The 21,305-nt window shown below is 24.7% G+C and overlaps 1 protein-coding gene across 1 annotated transcript; it reads right to left on the bottom strand.

The window, feature by feature from the left end:
- Positions 1–1,505: 1,505 nt before the first annotated feature.
- LOC129963491 (eukaryotic translation initiation factor 2A-like) lies at positions 1,506–21,301 on the bottom strand. Its single transcript, XM_056077904.1, has 18 exons — positions 21,121–21,301; positions 19,669–19,738; positions 17,641–17,715; positions 17,409–17,527; positions 16,243–16,339; positions 16,084–16,166; positions 14,905–15,005; positions 14,561–14,678; positions 12,896–13,012; positions 12,096–12,164; positions 11,727–11,828; positions 9,972–10,146; positions 8,058–8,221; positions 7,737–7,829; positions 6,583–6,650; positions 5,233–5,346; positions 4,384–4,449; positions 1,506–1,775 (listed from the first exon to the last, which is right to left on the bottom strand). The coding sequence occupies exons 1-18, from the start codon at positions 21,146–21,148 to the stop codon at positions 1,713–1,715; spliced, it is 1,722 nt and encodes a 573-aa protein (XP_055933879.1). The 5' UTR covers positions 21,149–21,301; the 3' UTR covers positions 1,506–1,712.
- Positions 21,302–21,305: the final 4 nt, after the last annotated feature.

Consider the following 21,305-nt stretch of genomic DNA (forward strand, 5'->3'; position numbering starts at 1 on the left):
ATTTTTGTTTGAAATTTTAAGTGTCAAGAATATTTTGTTAAATATGACTCACAAAGCAGAGTATGAAAAAATTTAAAACTTGTAATTCATCAGTGCATATATTGACTTGGGTTACATAAAATATAATTATATACTTCATTTAGACTATTTCAACAGTATGTATGTTTATTGCTAAAGATTTACAAATTAGACATTGGGAATCCGGATATTGAGTGGATATCCTGTATATATTAAACCATGTTTACTTTAAATAAAGCTGATTTATAGAATTAATGATATAGATATTGCAAACAATCATAGAAAACTTTTTCTTGCATTTATTTTTTAGAAAATATCACTTTCTATTAATTTCATTTAATAAAGTCAGATGCTGAAAATTACATTTTTATATGTTTAATTTGAAATGATAGTTAACTTATTTTTTAATTTCAGCTTTTGTCAATATGATGGCAATGCATTGATAGAAGTTAATTTTTTGCCATGCTTGTGCAAATTACATTATATTTTTATTTTGCGCGAAAAAAATTGTTGAAAAGTGCGATTAAATTATATTTTTAAATATTCATTAAAAACAAACTTAATTTATAGGTCAAAATATTAGTATCAATGAAAACATTTTTTGAACTTCAGTATCATGTAAAAATCAATTTTGCTGTAGTATGTGTATACAGCAGAGAAACGTCAAAATTTCGCTTAATTTTAATTAATTAAAATTTTAATTAAAAATCACTCCGAGATGCACATTCTCCACCTCCAAGATATATATATCCCAAATTTGATGGTTCTGGCTTGTAGCACTCTACAAGTCTGGCTTGTAGAGTGCCAACACACACACATTGAGTTTTATTATAAGTATAGATATAGATAATGGATGTATTATGTGTTTTAAGTATAATGAAGACTTTATAAAGAGCTATTTAAATTCAATTTTAAAATAAATATTTCATTAAAAGTTTTTTTAGACAAAAAAAAAATGACTGAATTATAATCTGTACTTAGGAAACAAACACATGTTATCATATTATAAAAAATTTCAATTTATAGTTGATGCGAGACAATATTTTACTATACAAAATGGATCAAATGAAATTAAAATTACTTAATTCAATAAGCTTGAACTGGGAAATTTTAAAGTATATTATTGCAAATAACTGTCTACTATCAATTAGAATGACCAAAATAGTTTAAAAATCATTTCTGTGTATATATTTTCAGACATAGGAAGATTTTAGCATTTTTTTAGACTTTTGACAATATTTTTGAAGAACACATGGCAAAATTTCTTCAAAAAGTGTAGATTATATAAGCACATTAGTATATAGTTGAGTACTAATATTTAATATATTTTTTTACTTTCTTGTATATGATGTTACATAATATATAATTTAAATTTTGAAACATAAGGTAGGTTTCACAGCAATTAAATAATTTTTACTAATAAAGGATATATTTTTTCATTTGGAATAATACCAATTATATAATCTAATAAATAAATAAATGGAACATCAAGTTTATATTTTTTATTTCATCCAAGAGTATGAAGTCTTATCTTTTAAAATGTATAACTTTACATTCACATACTTGAAATGATTTCAATAAAAAAAGAAAAAATATGCAAAATTCTGAATTTTAAATTAAATCTCTAGATGAAAAATTTTTCATAACATATTTTTCAAAAACCATATTGATGTCATCACAGTCAGATGTTAATATTAACTTAACTGAAGAGCGGCTAGTTCTGCTTCTAACTCACCAGACTTCTTAATTTTCTCTAACTATAAAACAAAACAGAAAAACATATTTTCAAAAAAAGTCCACAATATGAAATCTCTAGAATATTAGGTTATAAACATTTCAACAATTTCAGTCAAAACATGCACATGTATGATGGTTAAAATATAATTTAAGAAATAAATTAGTCTGGATATTCAGTATTTTCAAATGAGTGATTTGAAAGCTCTGCAAAAATGAACCTGTTTGCAGCAAAGATTCAGCCTTCAAAGATTAACTCATGGTTAAAAATGTTCAACTTCCATTAAGCCTCATTTATCATATTCAAAACAGTTAACTCAAAAAAATTTTCATCGCACTTTTTTTTGTGTGTGCGTGTAATTTAGCAATTTTCTAAAGCTAACTAAGAAGCTGAATAACATTACATAATATAGCTGAGAACTGGCTGTCTGGTTCTGACTAAGGACAGAGTATTCAAAAACAACAAAACATTCTGAAATGTCACTTTGTGATAGCTACAAGATTATTTACTCTCTTATCAAATAAGATTGCCTTTATATAGCATGATAAAATTGTCTAACAAAATGGTTTTCATTAAAAAAATAATTTTACTTTCAATGTTTCACATTTGTAAGGATGGCATTTTGTAATCAATTTTTCACCCTCTTTGTCATGTATTAGAATTCTAAAATTTTCTACTGCTATAAGTGTTTGATGATAGCAGAATATTTTAATAATTTTAAATCTCTTAATCAGCAACTAAAATGTTCAGTTAAAAAAATGATTTTACTGAGGTTACTACTAATTTTTAGATTGCATAAGCTTAATAACTATAAATTATTAAATATATTACAGACTAAAAATGCAGAAAATAATAAAAGTTTTATGCAAATGTTTTAATAGTGTAGAGAAAAGTAGTTACTACTTAATCTAGCACTAAAACAATATTATAAAGAAAGTAGTTATGTAATCAAAAAGGGAAAATTTTATTGTCTATTCAATGAAAGTTAAAATATCAATATGACTGAAATTTCATTTTACTCAGAATATTTCCACCAGTATCTCATATTCATATGGGATTGTTTTGACTTCCATATTTTTGATTAAATTAATCAAAAATATGAAAAATTAAAGAATTATTTTTAGGATAAGAATATAACTAATGTGAACTAAAATATTAAATACACAGAATATCTACAAATTAGAATATTTATTCTAAAAAAAAAAAAAAAAAAAAAACGAAAATCAATTGAAAGTAATTTTCTTCAAGATGAAATTTTATATGATTTCAGAATATAAATATAATTTTAGAGAAATGCAAGTCATTTTGAAATATAAGTTTGTTTACAATGTGGCCAAAAGAATAAGAGAATAAAATTAAAACATAGGAAATATAAAAACTTGTATAAAAAAAAGCTTTATCAGTATAATCTTATTTTTTTCAAAAATCTGAAAATTAAATTAGAAATTGTACTTGAGGGGACAGGAGCAGAAAAACTATGAAAAGGCTATAAAGTCATTATTATATCAAGCAAAAAAAAAAAAAAAAAAAAAAAAAAAATCATTATATAAAAATTTGAGCTAGGCTTTTTTTTTTTTAAATTTGAGCTTTGAAATACACATAATAAATGATATATGATTATGTATATGACATATACATAATAAATGAGATTATGATTCCAATGTATTTAAGCCTTTTCAGTAAATTTCAAAACTTTTCTATCTACTACTCAAACATTTTTAAAATTTTTGATTTGACTTGGTTTAATTAGTTAATTTTTGTTTAGAATTTTTTTTAAAAAAATTCTTTTTAATATATTAATAAATGCATTATTTTTTTTAATTTGGTATTCAATAGCAATTTACTGTCAATAAATCTTGTGTCTATCAAATACACTATTTTCTATATTTTAATTTCTATATTGAATTTCTATTTCTATCTTGGTTTCTAAATTGAGCTAATTAAAAATAGCTTTGATTAATGTTACACAACTTTTTTCCAATCTTTATTCTTTCAGTGATGAAAATTTAGGGAAAAAAATGTGAAATTTTCATTTTGTTCCTTTCTCAAAACTCAAATAATCAGAAATACTTCTAAAAGAAACATGTCAAATATAGAATAATCTTAATTTTTTCTTACAAGGAACAAGATAAGCAATTTTAAGAAATAATGCTATTAAAATGACTGAATTTTAATGTCATTTGCATTAGCAACATGCAGCAGCAATTTCCTTAACATTCTATAAAAATGAATTTTTAAAAACAATTGTATGGATGAGTATTTTTTAAAAGAGAAAGAGCAAGGGGGAAAAAATTTTATCTGAATGCAAACAGTTTTAATATATCAACAGATAAAATGTGCGTAAATGTTATATATATAAAAATTTTATCATCTCTTATGCATTAAGATTATAAAGAGTTATTTAAAGAGAAAGATCATTAACAATTAACAAATTTTTAAATAACTATACTGATTCTCAAGTCCCATTTAAAATGCATTTGCCTTTAACTAGTATATAATTATTAGAAATTATAATAATAATAATGTGATGTATTTGCTTAAAAATAAAAATACAGACTTATTGAAACAATGTCTTAAAATAAAATTAGACTTAATGCTTATTAAATTAATAAAGTTCTAAAAATATTTACCTGATTAAGCTCTAATGGTTTCCCTGCTGCTTGGTCTTGTTTTAGCTTGTCAATTTGGCTAAGTTTCTAAAAAGACAAAATATGGTAATCCAAAATAATTTAAGAATATAAATCAACACCATTTATTCTTTCATTATTCTGTGAAAGTAATTTTGAACACAATATTTAAGTTTATTTTGATCTAATAGCAGGCGTTATTTGTTTAATGTCTAAGATGTTTGTAAAGTCTAAAACAAACAGTATCGATTAACTGCATGGTCACAAAAACATATAAATCCTCCATTTCTCATAATCAATTATAAAATCATGTTTCAGAATACATAATTTCAGTTTGATATCTCTCCATTTCTAATCAAACTTAAAAACAGACTAATTATTATTTTTTAACTTACGATATTTTAAATCTTTCTTTTATTAAGTTTAAAAGATACAGCACATTTAAAAAGGCTTAAATGAACTAATAACTTTCATTTGACTGTTAAATTAACTTATCTATAACATATAATTTAAGAAGACATCTTTGTATATTTCTGATTATAAGTATCTATTCCTATAATAATGATAACAGAAATAAAATATATTTCCATTTAGATAAACAACTTTTAATTAAAAAAGTTAATATATGAATTTATTGAAATTTTTTTCTAAATTAAAAAAAAAATGTCTATTTTTCAGATATACTTCATTTTCAATAAAATTTATATATTTCATACATTGGTGCTAACATTGAGGAGCATTACATTTTTTTTATTCTTTATTTTCCAACACAACAATATTTGAAGACCAATATCAGTGATGTAAAATATTACCAATCTGCACTGCATTAAAATCATATGAAAATGTTCATACCTTTAAGAGAGATTTAATTTTCTTATCTTTTTCTGGATCTCCGGTAAGTTCAGTAGAATAAGATGCTTCAGATTTCATTAATTCATTCGTACCAGTAGACTCTGCATTTTCTGACTGAAAGTAAGTAATTATTTTGTTAAAAAAATTCTCTTATTCAGTTTTGTTACAACAAACATTTTGCATTTTTTTGAATGCATACTGAAAAATAAAGAAAAATTTGCTAAAAATCAGAAAATGATATAAAATTATTTATTAAAAAGACTAAAATAATTTGGAATATTTTTTATTTTTTTTTTTGTCATTGAGAAAAATGAAAAAGAAGATGTAGTTTAAAGAAATACTGATAGATAATTATGTTGTTAATCAGTTAATTATATATTTATATCAAAGTTACAATAGAAATTATTTATAAATGCAATTTAGTTTTGGGTTTAAAATTAAGCCTTGCATTTTATGAAAATAAACACTTATTTTTAGATAAACTGACTAACTTCTTAACAATGCACATACACTAAATTAGAAATTATTCAGACAAATTTCATTTTATATTTCTATCTAGTTCATTTTTCTTATCAGTAGATAGTAATAAATAGACAAATAATTATTTTGCATGAAAATTTGAATTTTTAATATTGATTTAAATTATTTGATATTCATTTTTCGAAGGGAAGTCTTTTTGTAAGATATGATCATTATGGGTTAAATCAATTGATTAAATATAAAAACAGCTTTTAGAATTTTTATAGAACTCATGATTAATACTTGGCAAATCATAGAAGTTATGATCCATATCATAATCTAATTATATATCAAGCACCAACTTTTATTAATTCTTTCAGAAGCCTTTACCACCTATCAATTTTTAAACACTACTAATCAGCAATTTTTACAACCTCTGATTAGCACTGCTATTTTTTAATCAACTTTTAAGACATTATTAAAACTTTTACTACATAATGTGGTCTCAACAAATTAATTATCAGTTACTTATTATTAAGAAATAAAAATATTCTATAACATCATGCAGAAAAGAAGGCAGGTTCTTGCCAAATTTTTTTATGAATTAAAATATGAAGATTTCAATTTGTTATAGTTAATAAAGAACTATCTTGATTTATAAATCAACAATTAATTAACTAATCAAATTAATTTTAAACAAAATAACATTTTTTAATTTCTTAAATCAATCTCAATAATAAGAATATTTTAATATTAGGAAAAATATGGACCATACAAAGATTAAAGTTCAATAACATACTGTATGAAAAACATAAAGTTAAAAAAAAACAGTTTTAATAAACAGTAAAAGTAATAAACAGTTTTAAAACAGTAATAATAAAAAACACTTACAGATTTTTCCATTTCTTTCTTTGCTTTTCGTGCTAAATTTTTCTTCTTATTTTTGGTCATTACAGCCTCTAAAATTTAGAAATAAAATTATTTCAGGAAATTTTTGAACCTAAAATACAAAATACAGTGACAATCATAATTAATAAAAATTAGTTATATTAAATTACAAAGCTAAATCTTTTTTAGCTATAAATATATATTACCTAATAATAAGAATATCACAAATCATTGAAATATTTTAAAAAAATATTTTTTAATTCAAATATTTAATAACATGCCTCTGGAATGCTTTAAAATAATAATAATAATTTGTAAAACATTACAAGCAGATGAAGGGAAAGATGTCATTTTCCCCCCTTCAAGTGAAAGTAAAGTAAAGGATTAAATATATATATATATATCAAAAGCTTTTATTTTTAATGAAATTGCAGAATTTAAAGTAGGCACAAGGATTCTAAGATGTGAACAATACTCTGACCTAGCTATAGGCCATGTGGGAACATTCTGAGATAATAATATATTGCTTTTTTATAAGTAGGAAATGTAAATATCTTTAAGAAAAAAAACTTAAGGTGCCTCATTGTAATTATTATCTAAAAATTGCAAAAAAATGTTTTATTAAGAAGAAATTCACACATAAAAAAGGAATAACAGTTTGCTGTTTTAAACTCAAATACATTTTCATTTAGAATTAATTTAAATTTTCATTTTAGAATTAAACATTCTTAGTCAAAGAGGGTATAATTTTTAATTTTCAAAATCAGCCTGGAGCTTTGTTATCAGAGAGCTTCCATCATTCAATAAAAACTAAACACATCAGAAATTTCATCTTTAATTAATGTACTATATCTTCAATTAGAACTAGTGATATCTAATATCTAATAGTGGTGATATCTAATAATTTTTTAAATGCATAAATTTTACCAATTTAAACAATTTATTTACTTTCACTGAAAAGTATGATACAACAGTTTCTTTAAAAAATGACAAACTTGATATCTCTTTCATTTATACACTTAGAAAAATGATGTGAAGCAAAATAAATTTAAGAAACTGTTGGAAAAAAAGTTTTAAAACAAAAAAAATATTTAAAATCCATAAAAATATAGAAAGAAAATCCCCAAAGAAAGTAATCTAAATACTAATAATCTCACCTTTTTCTGCATTTTTTTGTGCTTCTTCTTCATGGAGTTTGAAACTTGCCTGTTTACCCTGAGCACCCGGGGGTCGATATACTTGATTTGATGCTTTAGATAGAAAAAATTATGAGATAAACAAAAATAGATTAGAAATACAATATGTGAATTTGCATTATCTATGTTTTAACATAATCTTAAAAAAACACTACATTTGGAATATATTAATCATATTCTACAAAATACTTTTAAAAAATAATTATTAACGAGCATTCATGAAAAAAATTATGAAAAGAAATAATATTATGAAACATTAACATCACAATCAATATTACTAACCTTCAGCAATTGCAGATTTGATTCCTGGAACTGGTGTAAATATAGTAGGTTTAGGTTTGTAAGTACCTTCAGGTACAGGTTTCCATCTAATGTCATACAATTCTTCGGGAGACTCAAGGAATACTTCGACTAATAAACTTCCAGTGTAATGCCATACTCGATATCTAAAGAAAACGCGAATTACATAGAAATTACTACAAAAATTTAATACATAATTTATTAGAACAACTGTGAACAGAAAATCAATATTCTGTTATCTGACATTCAGTAATAGTAATTTTTTGTTTGTAGAATTCAGAAAGCTTAGTTTAGTCTTTAGCATAGATTCAGAGGTGAAGTATTGATTTAATGTAGACCAGTAGATAGTGCACTTTTTTTCTACAAAAATAGTATAGGAATGAAAGAGTAGAGTGACACATGAAAACAAATTTGATTGATGGCTTATAAAGTAGGAAGTTTGATATTTATAGCCTTGAGAAACAGAACATTGAATTTTGGGGATAGCAATTAACAATAAGCACATTTTGTTCATCCTGATGCTTGGACCAGTACAAACAGCATGGGTAATACAAATTTGGGTGATACTAAGATTTCCAGTTTAGTTACTTTCTTTTCAATCTAGTGAAATGTTTTTACAGAAAATTAACTATATGCAAAGTAAGTATAATGTTGCAAGTTGTCCGAGTCGGATTCATTTAAAGATTAGATAAAAGTTTCCTTCTATGAAGTATTAAATACAGAAATAGAATTAGAACTGCAGATTATATCATGTACATGAGAAAATTAGCCTTTTAGCAACATGTTGTAATCAAGCTAATAAAAGATCAAATTAAATATTAAGTTAACACTCACTACAAGTAAATCCAAGAATGAATCTATTTTTGAACAGCAGCAAAACAAATGGTAAAGTTGTAATACATTTCATGAGTACAAAAATGAAAAATGCATAGTTTTTTGAATTATTAAATAACAAGGCACAAAATTGACTTAATTATTTTGCACTTTAGCCTTATCAGAGAAAAAGCCCTTTGTAATAGCAATTTTTTTTAATTTTGAAATTTTATTGTATTATAAATAACATATTTCATTTAATACAGATTTGAAAGCTTAACTAATACATTGATAAAAATTAATTTTAACACAGATTCAATTTACCTTTCCATCTACACAGAGATGAGCACTCAACAGATTTTGTGGTCAGAAATAATAAAGAATAAAACATGTGATATGATAAGACTTAATCTTCTTATTTAAGCTTCTAAACTTGTATGCAAAATACAAAGTCATAAAAAGTATAAATCTTTTGAGAGAACTGCAGTTTGTTACTTGAGATCTATATGGGCATTTTTTAAAATAGCATTTTATTAAGTTGAATAAATTTTTAATGACTTTTTTTGTATATATTCACTGTCAATCAGGAAATATTCAAAGGTTTCAGATCAAATTCAGTTGTCATTCTCTTTTTTAAAAAAAATCTGAATAAATGAGAATAAAAGTAATCTATATATTTATTGCTATTTTGGAAATCTGGTAATGCAATATTGGTATAATGTTTTGATCACGAATTCATATGGCTATTACAATTTTTTTGCCATTCTAAACATAACATTTCAAATCTAAGATTTTTTTTAATAATAAAAATTTAATAAAGCTGGCAACTTAATGTAGTTTTAATTTAACTCTCATTAATTATTTATTAACTTAATGATAATTAAAATTAAATTTGAAGAAGACGATACACTCATATTAAAATGCATTAACTTAAATTTCTCCCTTTCTACAAATTGATAGCTGAATCAGAACCAGACATACAATACACAAATGTTTCAAATTTAATAATAAATTTACAAATAAAAAAAAAGCAGCTAAGTGCATAAAATGCAGCCAGAAGCCCCAAAAGAAAAATGAACGTACCCATTTCCTATTCTTAATCTTGGTGATGTTGTGGCAGTTAAAATATATTCTCCATCAAAACTCCACTGAATTAAAGTGGAATCTTGAGCTTTAAATTTAATAATTTGCTTTTTCAGTTTCAAATCCCAGACTTCTATGTTTCCTTGTAGATTGCCAAAGCCAGATAAAGCCAATCGTGGAAAAAGTTAAAGTAAAATATAATTTATAATCAATATTTCAACTTTCTATATGTTATAAAAATACAGCAATAAATAAGTCTCAGCTAAAAAAAAAAAAAATAAGTGCAATATAAATTTTAGATGAGACAATTAATGAATATAAAAATCAGAAATGACAATAATTAAATAAGAGTTTTAGTTATAAATTTATCTAAACAAAATTAAACGCTTCAATATAAAAATTTTAATAAATATTGTTAGAAAGGTGTGATTTTACTTTCCAGCACGAATAGTGTCATCATAAGAAAGACTGATTTACAGTCATCTGTACTGGGTGCTGTCGGATGCTGAGCCAGTGATCCCAGAGCTTGGCGACAAAATGGATAATGCTCGAAATTTCGAGAATTTTGTCAATCCGTCCATTAGGAATCTGGTCTAGTCTGACTGGTCTAGAAGCTTCTAGTCCGGCCTCTTGGGAACTATAAAAAGCTGGCACTCTCAAGCTGTGGTGTGTCCTCGTGAATTGTAGTTGGAGTCGCCGACAAGTAACGAGTCTTCGAGAGGATAGCGAAGAAACATCGGAGTACCAGCGTTGTGTGGAGCGAGTGCTGAATTGCTGTATGCCGAATCCTGTTGTCTGCTGTGGAAGCAGTGCCGTATCTTTTGTGTCATAGCCAGCTGTGAGAAGTAGTGAGTTGCCAGCTAAAGCGAAGATCAGCCGTTGGAGAGACCTTATAGCGAAGCTCCTGCTGGATTCTGTCTAGCCGCTTCATGTGTTTTGGACGATTATTACTTGTGAGCTAATGTATGCTGTCCTGTATTCGTCTCGGCTGTAAATATTTGTTGTCTGTGTATTCGTCTTCTTTGTGTACTCGTATCTTCGTGTAAATAAACCCCATCATTGTTTTCTACTGTAGCCTGCTGATTGTATTTACACACCATACACCCACTATCAAGCGAACCCTATCTGGTGAGGAAAATCCATAACAATATTTATAATTAAATGTATATGAAAATAAATGCATTCTTTTTAAATGTAAGAAATAATGCAATTATATAAAAGTTGTGTAATAAATTGTTTATTGTTTAAAACCAGTTAAATTAATCGTAAAAGGGGGGGGGGAAGGAATGTAAATGAAAAAAAAATATTACACACACATTAAATTGTCTTTTATTTATGAATAGAGTTACGATATGAAGAGAATTATTCAATAATTTTTAAGGCAAAAATGATGACTAAGTAAATTTTGATTAATGCATTTGTTGAAAGTTTAAAAGAAAAAGACACTTTACATAATTTTTTTTTAAATAAACAATTTGAAATTAATAGGCATTTTAATAAAAAATGCATTTGTTAAAATTTTCTAAAAAAACTTTACACAATTTTTTTTAAACAATTTGAAATTAATAGACATTTTAATAAAAAATGCATATTTCCTAAAAAAGTAAATATTAATTTCTCACAAAATTCTAATATGATTATTAAAATAAAATACATATTAAGAAACATTTTCAAAAATGAATAATAATCATTGCATGAAAATTTTCATTTAGGTAATTTTTTTTTCAATAAAATGAAGTACTTTATAAAGGATATTATCTCCAACAGGAGAATACGTGACTTCATTTCTTGGTGCTGCTTCGAAGTCCAGGACAGGTTCACACTTTAAATTGAATATTGTTGCTTTGGCAGGCATAACTTAAAAACAATTAAGAGAAATACCATAAAATAGCTCAAGATACAAAATTCTTAATTTCTGATATTATACTTCAAAATATGATAACTTTTCAAATAAACAATTGGTAATTCATAGTTATATACATATTCAAAAGAAATATCAATTGTGAAAATCGGGAAACTATTACAAGTTAATGAAAAAGTTTATATTATGTTACATATATATATATATTCATTAAATTAATTCTTAAAATTTCTAAATTCAAGAACATTAAACATAAAGGATACAGCCATACACAACACAAAATTCCAAAGAATTAGGGCTCCACTGCACGGAATAAACTGGACCATCTTTACCTAAAATAAATAAAAGATGGAAATTTATCTTCAAAATAAATTTTTAAAAAAGCAAATTAAATGAAGGGAAAATAATAAGTTAAATGAGAATATTTTGTTGACAGAATCATCTACTTCTTTGGTCATATAATAAAACATTATTTCTAGCTTTTTTTTAAAAAAAAAACATTGCAGTGTACTAATAACATCAGCTGCACTGATTTTAAGACAAATATTCCACACTTCTAGAAAAATTACACTCACAATCCATATAAATAATAATAGTGTAAAATTTCAAAAATATAAATAAAAAAACAAAGGGAGGGGGGGAGTGATATCAGGTACAACTATCTACAAGATTGCATTTAAAGTATGATGAAAATATCTAAAAGAACCCAAAACAGTTGATATCAGTTTTAAAAACAAACACAAAATATACTGAAGTGATTTGAGAGATTGTCCATACCTAATATCATATATTAATATTTGATGATTCATTAAAATAAAATAAAAAAATTACTTCAAATTTTAGCAAATTTCTGTTTTGCTTAAGCAAATATTTTTTTTTTTTTTTACTATCCAAAGAATTATAAAATAATCGAATCATTTTTAAGCAACAGTATGCATTATTTTATTATCAGAATTCCTTTAGCTTCAGAATATTAACAGAGTCCATAGAATTAAGATTCATCAAATTGTTTAGTTCATTAAAAATAACAATATTCACACAAAAGATAACAACAAGCACTTACCAAGTTTAATTTTTGCTGTTTCACCTTTAACTGATGCATAATAAAGATTCAACTCTCCATAATAGGACATTCCACTTTTATCAACATCAACTGAGGTCAAAAATATACAGTCTTTACCTGAATAAATAAATATGCATGTAATAATTTCAAATATAATACACAAAAGAACTTACTGCATTAATAAAATGCATAATCTTAACAGGGTTTTTTTTTAGAACAAAAATAAAATTAAGAAATAATCATCCAAAAATACATAAATCATGAAAGAAATGTAATATATAAACGGTGAAAAAATTAGGTTTAAAAAGCACAGAAAATAACTATCAATTTCAAATCAGTGAAAAGCAATACTTCGATGTATCCTGAAAATGCAGAAAATATTCCATATGAAATTAACTATGAACTCTATTTTTGCCTTAATTGTATAGCTTATTTATCAGGAATATTGTTACAAAACTGTAATGTTGTTACAAATCTGTAATAGTTAGTTCAATAGTTCAATCCTAGGAAAGACCATCTTATGATCAGTTCTATTGGATGTTAGATCAATGACCCCTCATCATTGACCAAAATGGATGATACTAGAATCTTCAAGAATTTTGGCAATAGTACAAACAGAAATAGAGTTATGTTTGATTTTTCAAGAACTTTCTCTGCTCTGCTCCGAAAATTATAAAAGACCAGCAGTCTAAGCCAAAGTAAGTAATATAGAGTCAGTCAACTAGTTAATCAGGGACAAATTAGTTGGTGCAATCCAGTAAAGCACAAGCAGTGAGTAGAGCTCAATGCAATAAGCAGATTAAGAAATGAACCATGTGCCGAGTCTTGGAGACGAGTGTTGAAGCAGCATCGAGTTGTGTATTGAGTAGCCAGTCGTTTAGTAGTGAGTCGGCAGTTTGGGTAAACTAAAGCAAGGGGACAATGGAAAATAGCATGCATTTAGAGAAACCGTAGAGATGCTATATAGATTCCCTCCTACTGCTGAGTTCTTCCTGGCCGCATTGTGTGCTGTGGTTGTTGTTTACTATCGATTACTACTTGTGGGCTGCTGTTTATGGCTTGTGCACGTCTTGGCTGTGTTTTGTCATCTGTGTATTTGTGTCTTCACATTAATAAATGTTATTATTTGCTAGTGTGGCCCATTGATTGTTACACCATACACCCACTACAAGTGAACCCATTGTTTGAGTTTTAGTGGAATTTTATTTTTTGTAACAATACTGATTACTGTATTAAGCAATAAATTATACTGAATATACAAATCACTTATTCATAAAAAAGCTTCAAGACTCTAGTGTTTAATGTTGTAACATAAAGCCTTCAGATATATCAACTTGAACTGTAGTCATGAAATTAAACAAAGTTATATCAATCATACTTAAAATCCATATAATTATTACAAAAGGTCAAACCTGTAAATCATATATAGTTAAGAAATTAAGTTTGAATAAAAAATTATTTGCTCATATTAAGGAAGAATCAAATCAACATGAAAAATACCTATCAAGCAGAAAATCTAACAACTGAAGGCATAAAGCATTTCTTTTTGTTTATAAAAAACATGCAAACAAGAAAAAAAAATTCAAAATGCAACAATAAATATTCTACTGAAATAACATCTTTGATCATATAAATAGTAATAGAATAATTTTTCATTATACTTACCAGTTTTATTCCAATAAAAATCTGTTCTTTCAGCCTTGAAAAAACTTTTTTGAGCAATCACATTATTAGAACCTTCAAAATTGGGATACTTAAACAATCTAACAAATGAAGGTTGTCCCTGATAAATAAATAAAATATATAATGTGATATGCATAATTATGTGTATCATTATCAAAATTAATAATCTAAAACCATGCACTGATTTTACATTTATTTATAAATAGAGCATATTACTCTTACCCTAATGAAGTTAATAAATTAAAAGCAATTACAATTTGATTAATTGCCTTCAGAGAGATAAATAACTAAAAACTAATAGAACAATATTTGTAAAATACAATTACCTTGGTTCCAGGCACAAAACATGCTACATGATATGGAGCTGGACCAGGAGCTAAGCTAAAATAGGCTACTTTTTGCATAAAAATTTTCTTTGCAATAGTATCTAAAAAATAAATTCATTCCTCAATAAAAAAAAAAAAAAAAAAAAAAAAAAAAAAAAATTAGATTAGCTTCAAAAATTACAGAAACTTTTATATTTACCCATTCAGAAAAGAAAAAAAAATCTTATCTGAAATTTTTACACAATACATTTTTATTCCTTACTATTCTAAATAAAGTACTTCGATAACTTAATTAAGATTATAATTTTATCATCTATTTCTACTGAATAAGAATTATGTCACAACTATATACTAATTTATACTATGGTGCAAATCAATAATTTGAATGCTATAAAAATCGCATCACAAACAAATTTCTCCACAAAAATCATTTGAATTATTATAGTTATAGAATGCAAATAAATTTAGAAACAAGTTAACTATTTATTATCACAACATTTTAAAGTACTCACCTCTCAAAACAAATGGTATAACAGACAACAAACTTTCCAACACCTACCACATTCCTTACGCTTAGTTGCCATATCTTTTTATGTGTTTAAATGCTCTTTGTATCAGTAACATAAAATTATATGTTTCTAACAGTTTTTTAATAAAAAAATCAAATTGAAATTTTTGAGTATGACCATAATAATTTAGAAGGCAAAAGCTGCATGGTTATTTCTTAGTAGTTCACTTTATTATTTTCCAATATTTAATCAGTTTCAGGTTTAAATATTTTTTACACTATTGCTATTACTTGCCAAAAAGCTAGGGGAAGTTTGGATGATAACGAAAAACATTGTACAAAGTTTCATGTACATGTAAAAAATGCTTTTATCAATTTTACAGTTTATTACACAGAAATGTCACCATCAAAACAGTTTTTTTTCCTAAGATTTATCTTATTGAAAAAAATGTTTATAGTTTTTATTTTAACATGCTTAATAAAAATTATTTCTCACTCAAAATCAGTTAAGAACTTAATTATATGCTTGATATATATACAAATATCACCATTAGGAGCAAAAAAAAAACATGTAGCAGTAAATTGATCATAAAAAAAAACTAAAAAGATATAAAAAACAATTAACAAAAAAAAAACATTAATTTCATTGAATATCAAACAGCAAGTTATACCAAATTTCGCATCTTCAAAAAAGTGAACTTCATTGTTAACATTTCTTCCACAAAGATTTTCATCATCTGACCATTGAGGATGCCTAGAAATTTAGAAGTATAAGAAAATCTTTGCACAAAAATGATCATCATAAATACAATTAAGAGACTGAATCTCACCATCCTATTTGCTTTTTCTGTATAAATGATTTCACAATTGCACCAGTTTTGACATTCCAAATATGAAGGTTACAACTGTCTTGAACATTTTCTCTGGCTGCAGAGAAACAGAAAAAAAAAAAAAAAAAAAAAAAAACTATGTAAGTACCAAATTATAGATAATAAATACTTTACTTACAGATAGTAACTGAAATTAGAATATATTTTGATAAAATGTTTTTTAAACTACAAAATGGAATTTAGTAGCTGCTGTTGAATACAAATAATTATAAAAGTAAAACTTCTTCATTTTAAGTTTTCACTACATTATATATATGTAATGAGCAAACAAACAAAATGTGTAGTTCTTTTCCTTTTCATCTTTCAAATCTCAGAGATTTCTCAAGTTCAAAAAAAAAAAAAAAAAAAAAAAAAAAAATTAGATTTTTTACATGTCAATTAGATTTAATAAGTCTTGCCTACACATGAATATTAAATTCTATTATGAGAATTATAGTATGACCTAAATTAAATAATCAAGATAAGAGCAAAATTTTAAATAAAATGGATATTGACAGAAGAATATGTATATCTTTCAGTATCAGCAAATTTTTACTCAAAAATGTTGAAATTTTTTGTTCTAAGTTGGTTACTTATAACGGTTAATAATTATTGTTTAAAAATATAATATAAATTTCAGTACAAACTGAAGTATATAATTAGATATTAATTTTTGGAGGAGATTGAATGATTTTGAAAGAGATTATAAAATTAAAAAAAAGTATCAGACCGGAAGTTTTAATACTAATATTTTAATCAGATTGTTATGTAAAATTAATTTTACGTAATGATCAAGACAATATCAAGGAGCCTTTCCATTAAATCCCAAGGAATTAAAAAAAAATTATCAATTGCCAATTATTTAATCTTCAAAAAATGATAATCAGAGCTTTAAATAGATAAAGAAAGAACAATATGATTTAATTATCATGCATTATAACATATTATTAATATTTTTAGAAAAAAAAATTAATAATAGGTAAAAAAATACCCCACATCTAATGACTTTACTTCTTAACAATTTTAAACTGAAACATCTATTATTTCCATTTTTCTTGATAAAATATAAGCGATATAATTGCATAAAAGATATTAAAAATAAAAACTATAAAAGTTTTATGAGTAACCTCTATATTGAGCCCAAGTTGACAGATAAGTTCCTTTGGGTGATAGTTGTAACTGAGAAATGCTCGGATAATCTGTTTTAAATATAGTCTCATATTTTTTACATTCAGCAACACAACTTCTGTTAGGGGGAAGAGAGAAAAAAAAAATTTATTATTTACTAAAAAAATAGTAATAAATAAATAAATGAAGATACATATTCCTTAAGTTAAAATAAAAATTTCAGACCATTACCTCTGATTTGTACACCATGTGAAAAGATTGCCATCAGATGTAAATGACATATCTCGACATGATGGATTTTCAATTCTGCAGGGGAAAAAATGAATACTTTTATATTTAATCTGATATTGGATCAAAATATCTCAACAGTATATACAAAAGAAAGATTTGCTATATGGAACATTTAAAAAATAAACATAAAATTTCATAAATATTTATCTAGTTACAGAAACATACGCTCTTTAACAATAATTGTAAATTAAAAGTGGCATTCCATCATATTAATTGAAAATAAGAATTAAAATGTGTCCAATAAGATTTGAGAATATGTATTTAGTTTATATCATAAAAATTACATATGGTAATTTTTTATGCACAACAACAATAATTTTTTAATGCACAACAATGTAAAAAATTCAATCAAGTGTTCACCATACCAACAAGTAAATTAAAACGGGCCTTTCCATGATATATTTCTGTTCATAAAGAAAAATTATCAAGTAGCTGTCTTTCGAAAAATGTTAAAGCATTTCTGGAATAAAAACTAAATGTGCATGCAAATGAAAATATTCTAATAAAAAAACTTTCTAAAACCCCAAACTTTCATATTTTGTTACTTAACATTAATAATTTAACAAAATCCTTTCCAGATTGCAGCAAATGTAAACAAGCTTAATTTGGAAAGAAATTTATAATACTTTTATTGGTTTTAGGCAGCTGATTTTAAATGCAAAATAAAATGAAATATAAATTTAAAAAAAAAAAAACCCTTCCCTTTTTCCAAAATTACTATGATCTACAGAAAGAACCCTACGTCCCCAAAGACTTCTCATAACTACAAATATTAAAATTACATAACATTTATAATGAAAAATGTATACTCAATGATTATTCAGTTATGATTAAAAATTTATTTTGATCAAAATTTTCGGTTTATTAAAACATTTATATGAGACACTAAACATTGTTTAGGATAAAAATATTTTTGAATTTTACATTTTTAAGTTAAAAAAAAAACTTTTATAAAAAGTATTATTCTGTACAAAATTCTTTAATCAGTTGGCATTTATTCTTAAAATCAAAGAATTAGCAGAACCAAATAATTTTTAAAAGCAGCCCCAAACTACTTTTCTCTTAAATTAATAATTTATAAATAATTATTTTTTAAAGAATGATATAAAATTTAATTCAAACACTGCAAGTAGCAACTTGTGGCAAATAAATAAAAAGGATTTAAAATATATGCAATATTTTTATTTAGAAGAAATTTATTATTAAAAATATAAATTTTTTTATTCAAATAATGATTTAACTAATAAAAAGATATATTTAATAAAAATGTAATAAATCTTCACTAAATTCCTTTTTTTTATATTTCATGGTATTCATAAGAAAATCTGAAAATTTATTTGGCAGTTTGATAACACAAACTATTCATGAATTTTGGAATTCCATTTTATCTTCCTCATTAGTAAGGAGCCAACAGAAATTCCTTTATATCATAATTTTTATAGCTATGACCAGAAGAAATTTCTCTTTTTTTCTTTTTTTTTAAGCATTTTTATGAGTCAAAAAGCACTGCATAATATTCCTTCATTTTCTTATTAGATGTTTCCCTCCAGTAAAAGCTGGACGAGTAACCATACACATTGATTAAAAATTAGTGAAAATTAAATGAATCCATAGAAAAATAAATATTTGCTCTTGATACAATTTTTTTTATATTATTATTATTTCAGAAGTTATTGGAGAAAATCTAAGTAAAAGCAGCAATGTTTGGCTTAATTTTTATCTAATCATATATTATACAAAATAATTGCTGTTTGAAGTTGGAAATGGTACAGTAAATCTAAAAATAGACTCTACATTAGCACATGCAAATTCAAATTTAATCTTGCTACTAAATTGAAAGATCTCTCATGACAAGACAGATACTTGCATTTTCAGTTTTATATTATATGCTTATAAAATGAAGAAAAAAAAATCTTTATTTTAGGAAATAAAATAAAAAAGAAAGGAAGAAAAAGAAGCCATATTTACTTTGGGAAAGCATCATAAGGCCCTGATTGTGGCGGACCACGGCAAAATCTTATTCCCTTTGAACCACGGACTGTAAAGAAATTTATTTAATAATCTTTAAAAAAAACAAAACAAAAAAAAAAAAAAAACATGACATTTTAAATATTTATAACAAAAATAATAAATGGAAGAATTATAAGAAAATGCTATATCTTTTATAATTCATTTATTTTTCATATAATTCTATATACATAGATATATAATAGACTAAGAGCACACAATTAACTTTAATTTTTATTTCATAGAAAATAGTGTATTAACTTCTTATGAGGTATACAAATGGTCAGTACATCATATTATGTGATTAGTCATCATCAAATAAGGATTCAAAAAATGTTACAAATCAAAATATTATCTATGATTTTATGACTGACTTATAAGATAATATGATGCCTATATTTAACTGCAATTAAAAATTCACCTGATAAAGAAAATTTAATGAAACTGTTTTAAACAATATTAAGAACATTAAATAATTAGATTAATTCCAGTGATGTCAGATATGACAAACATAATTGCAGATGTGTTGACTAGGCAGTCTTAGATAACAATTTTTTAGCCCTTTTTCTCTCCAAGATGAACAATGAATTGCAAAATGAAATCAGTCATGTTATGAATTACCTTCATTCTAATCAACAGCATAAAATGTATCTATATCTAGAATACAAACATTTGAACATTCCTAAAATGCACTGTGAATCTATATAAATGTTCAGAAATTATATTCAAATATTATTTGCGATCAGCAATTTTTCATTCAGCAGAATAAACAAATTAGGATGAGAGGTTGACAACTACATTAAATGTTTTTATATGGATGCTAACACAACTTACATATAATAAAAAATTAAATAACTGAAAAACTATATAAAAATATAGTTAAACATTAGATTTATAGAGTATAAATAATTAAGTGCATCAAAATCCCAGAATATAAACTAAATATTTGCAAAACGACATCATAATAATCAATAAAAAATGATTGAGGATATTTTTTCAGTAATAATATTAAAGCTCAATTTGCAGTCATAGCAGTTTTCATTATTTAATCTTTATTTTCTGATAATGAATGATTTCTATTCAAAGGATTGTAATATATACTAATTTATAAAGACATTTCCTTTACAATGTAAATTATCAGCTTAGGTATAAGTAAATTAAATAAAATTTTATTAGCATGGGAAAAAATGCTGTTAACACATTTGTTAAAATAAAAAAATAATATTTTTAATAAATTTTTATTGTAAGAATTTTGAATTTTTTTATCAATCACTTCAGAGTACTATTCCAGGAAAAATTAAGAAAAGATTTGTTTGAATAGGTTCTGGTTTTGTTCACTAAACATTAAAGGCATGTTTGCAAATTATTTCAATATATTTTTAAGATTTAAATGTCATAAAGTTTCTGACTTACGAGCTAAGATTTGTGGCTCGATAGACATTTCTTAATTCATAAAAAGAAACTAACTTAAATCATAAAAATAAAGCTTCAATTTTAAAATGAAATCAAATTTAGACACGCATATTTCAAAAACTGTAATGTAACACGAGTGTAATCAAGTAGCCGCTATGAACAACAAGGCAGCGCGTTTTGCTAGC

Source organism: Argiope bruennichi, chromosome 3 (genome assembly GCF_947563725.1).
Source record: "Argiope bruennichi chromosome 3, qqArgBrue1.1, whole genome shotgun sequence".
NCBI classification, from domain to species: Eukaryota; Metazoa; Arthropoda; class Arachnida; order Araneae; family Araneidae; genus Argiope; species Argiope bruennichi.

Excerpts from the sequence above, each read along its gene's own strand:
- LOC129963491 (XM_056077904.1), bottom strand. The coding sequence starts at position 21,148 with ATGTCTATCGAGCCACAAATCTTAGCTC. Across the intron at positions 19,739-21,120 it reads CGAGCCACAAATCTTAGCTC|TCCGTGGTTCAAAGGGAATA; the intron begins GTAAGTCAGAAA and ends ATTTCTTTACAG. Across the intron at positions 15,006-16,083 it reads TTTTGAAGATGCGAAATTTG|ATACTATTGCAAAGAAAATT; the intron begins GTATAACTTGCT and ends TTTATTTTTTAG.